Source organism: Lycium ferocissimum, chromosome 7 (assembly GCF_029784015.1).
Source record: "Lycium ferocissimum isolate CSIRO_LF1 chromosome 7, AGI_CSIRO_Lferr_CH_V1, whole genome shotgun sequence".
In the NCBI taxonomy this organism is placed as follows: Eukaryota; Viridiplantae; Streptophyta; class Magnoliopsida; order Solanales; family Solanaceae; genus Lycium; species Lycium ferocissimum.
In genome coordinates this window covers 11,352,824-11,355,377 of record NC_081348.1, presented here as the reverse complement: position 1 = coordinate 11,355,377, position 2,554 = coordinate 11,352,824, and the positions used below count along the sequence as shown (strand labels likewise).

The window sequence follows — 2,554 nt, the reverse complement described above, 5'->3', positions numbered from 1 at the left end:
TTTTAAAAATATTTCATCATTATATTTGCACTATATTTAATATAGAGACATTAATTTATTAGTTGAGCATAGTACTGATTAAGTACAGAAATGTATTTTTGCTATATTTAACAGTATATTTCACTATATTTAATATATATACAACAATAGTTTTATTGAACATAGTATTGATTATAGTCACTGAATTTGATGTTTTTACATCATATTGATGTTATTTTCTACTACCTACGGAAGAAGGGGAAGTATCACAATAACAACAATTATAGATTCACCACTGTCAGCTGTATTTTTCACACTTTAGTTGCTGAAATTTACACATCTTGGGAAAACCCCGATTCATCCAGAAGTGTCGCCAGTAAGGAAGATGAACTGTGTGAGTACATTAACGGGCACAGGCTGTTGGCTAATGTACCATGGTATACTGTTGACAACGTACTAATTCCTGTCAACGTAAAAGAGGAAAATCACTGGATTTTGGTTGTGATATCATTCACTGACAGGTGTGCTCTCATCCTTAGAAAAAATCATTCATTTTTCTACAAAATTTATATGTTTGTTGTTATCGTATTTTTTCTTTTTACAAACAGGTGCATCTACGTATACAACTCATACCGAGCTGCAGGGCATGATGCTGTCGTTAGAGCCGGAATGAAAATGTTGGCTACTCTTGTGACACACAGTCTACAAATGACTGATTTCTATGAGAAGAAGGCGGATATAGATTTTGCCACACATCCTTCTTACAGAAATAGAGAACATACCGACAACTTTGACATTGTGAATGTAGACAATCTCCCGCAACAAGCTCCCGCTAGCATATACGAATTTCTTCCAACAAAAAACATAATAAATACATCTATTTTTTCTTGGGTTTTGATCGATAAATTTTTTGATCATTTTTTCGGGGATTGTGGTGTGTATGCGGCGGCCTTTGCTGAATACTTGAGCTCAAGTGAAGTCATCATCCCGTATGAGATACGATGCCTTCTATGCGACTATCCATGGGATAAGTCAAACAACGATGCATCAAGTGATACTCCCTCCACATGACCAATTTGATAGCCGTATTTTGCACGTCTGGATATTTCAAAGTCGTCGTGGAAAGTTAAAGGCGAGAACCATTTTCAAAAATTATTTTAATGCACAAGTGGTTATGAATGTTGCTTATGAACATTACTAGTATGGAAATATTGTGACGGCTAAGGGCAAAAAGAAAAATTCGCAAAATGAGCCGTGGAAATAATGTGAAAGGCCGGGGGCAAAATGGTAATATTGAGAAAAGTTGAGGGATAAAATGGTAATTTTACACAATTTTCTTGAAGGCTCCAAAAAGGCCATGTTGGCCATGTCACAAAAAAAAAAAAAAAAAAGAAGAATGAATGAAGGATGAAAAATGATGACTAACAAGTCATCTTTTTATTAAATTAAAGAAATTTCTAGAGAGGGGCATGTGCCCCTCACATGCTTGGAGACTTATGTATATATATATGAATGAATTCATCTTCTAATTCAAGAAAACAAAACAAGAGAAGAAAGAAGAGAAAGAGGCTCACGGCCATAGAGAGAAAGAGGGGAGGAAAAAAAGAAAAAAGGAAGAAAAATTTCCAAGCCTTGACTTTGATCCAAAAATTATAATTTTCTTGCATTCCTACTCAATTCAAGATTCTCACAAAGTGGTATAATTATTTTGGCAAGAAAGTGACTTTGGTGGCAAGAGAATTTATTGGAAAAGGTAAGAATTTTATATTTTTATTGTGTTATGAAGGTTTGTTTTGTGTTGTAGTATATAGAAATGAGTAGAAACTATGGAAATATGGAAGTTTGCAAGGTGGGTATATATATATATAGGTGGCAGTGTGGTACTATATGTTGGGAGGATATGAAATTGTTGTATTTAGCATGTTAATTGTGTTGTTGTAGCTTTGTGATGAAAATGGAAGGTTAATGGTTCAAGTTGTACGACAACCCATTGTTAAGTTGTTGTGGGAAATCATATGATTTTATTCTAGTTTATGCAAACATGGAAATGAAATTGTTAAGATGCAAATTATGATGATTGTTGATGAAATTGGAAGATGGAAACATGCTATGAATATGTATGTTAAAGATTAAAAGTTTTGGATGCATTATGGCTTTGGTGGAAAGTTTGTATATTTTGTATATTTTGTGAATATTTTGTAGAAATGATATGAAATGTTTCCGAATTGTATTTGAATGGTTCTGGATTAGTAAATAAATATGAGAACGTTGACATGAAGTTGGAAGTGTGAGGTTGGAATGGGAGTTATTGCATAATGTAGAAAAGAAGAATCTTTATGCTAGAATGTATTTTGTTGTGATTCTTGATGTTGTTGGTGTTGCTTGGGTATTGTGTTGACGAATTTGGCGAGTTGTATTCTCGGGGATCGTATATTTACGGGGGAGATCTTTTAAAATTTCGACGAGCATAAAGTGGATTTACTTGAGAAATTAAGACAAGTGTTGATTCAAGATTAAATTCCTAAAGGCTTATAATCAATGTTTGGTATTTGTGACCAATTGTAGATTTTGAAGC

At 33.5% G+C, this 2,554-nt stretch overlaps 1 protein-coding gene across 1 annotated transcript; it reads left to right on the top strand.

Annotated features, from left to right (window-relative positions):
* On the top strand, positions 1-1,050 carry LOC132061918 (uncharacterized). The gene is made up of 2 exons (XM_059454594.1): positions 1-500; positions 588-1,050. The coding sequence occupies exons 1-2, from the start codon at positions 190-192 to the stop codon at positions 1,048-1,050; spliced, it is 774 nt and encodes a 257-aa protein (XP_059310577.1). The 5' UTR covers positions 1-189.
* The last annotated feature ends 1,504 nt before the right edge of the window (positions 1,051-2,554 follow it).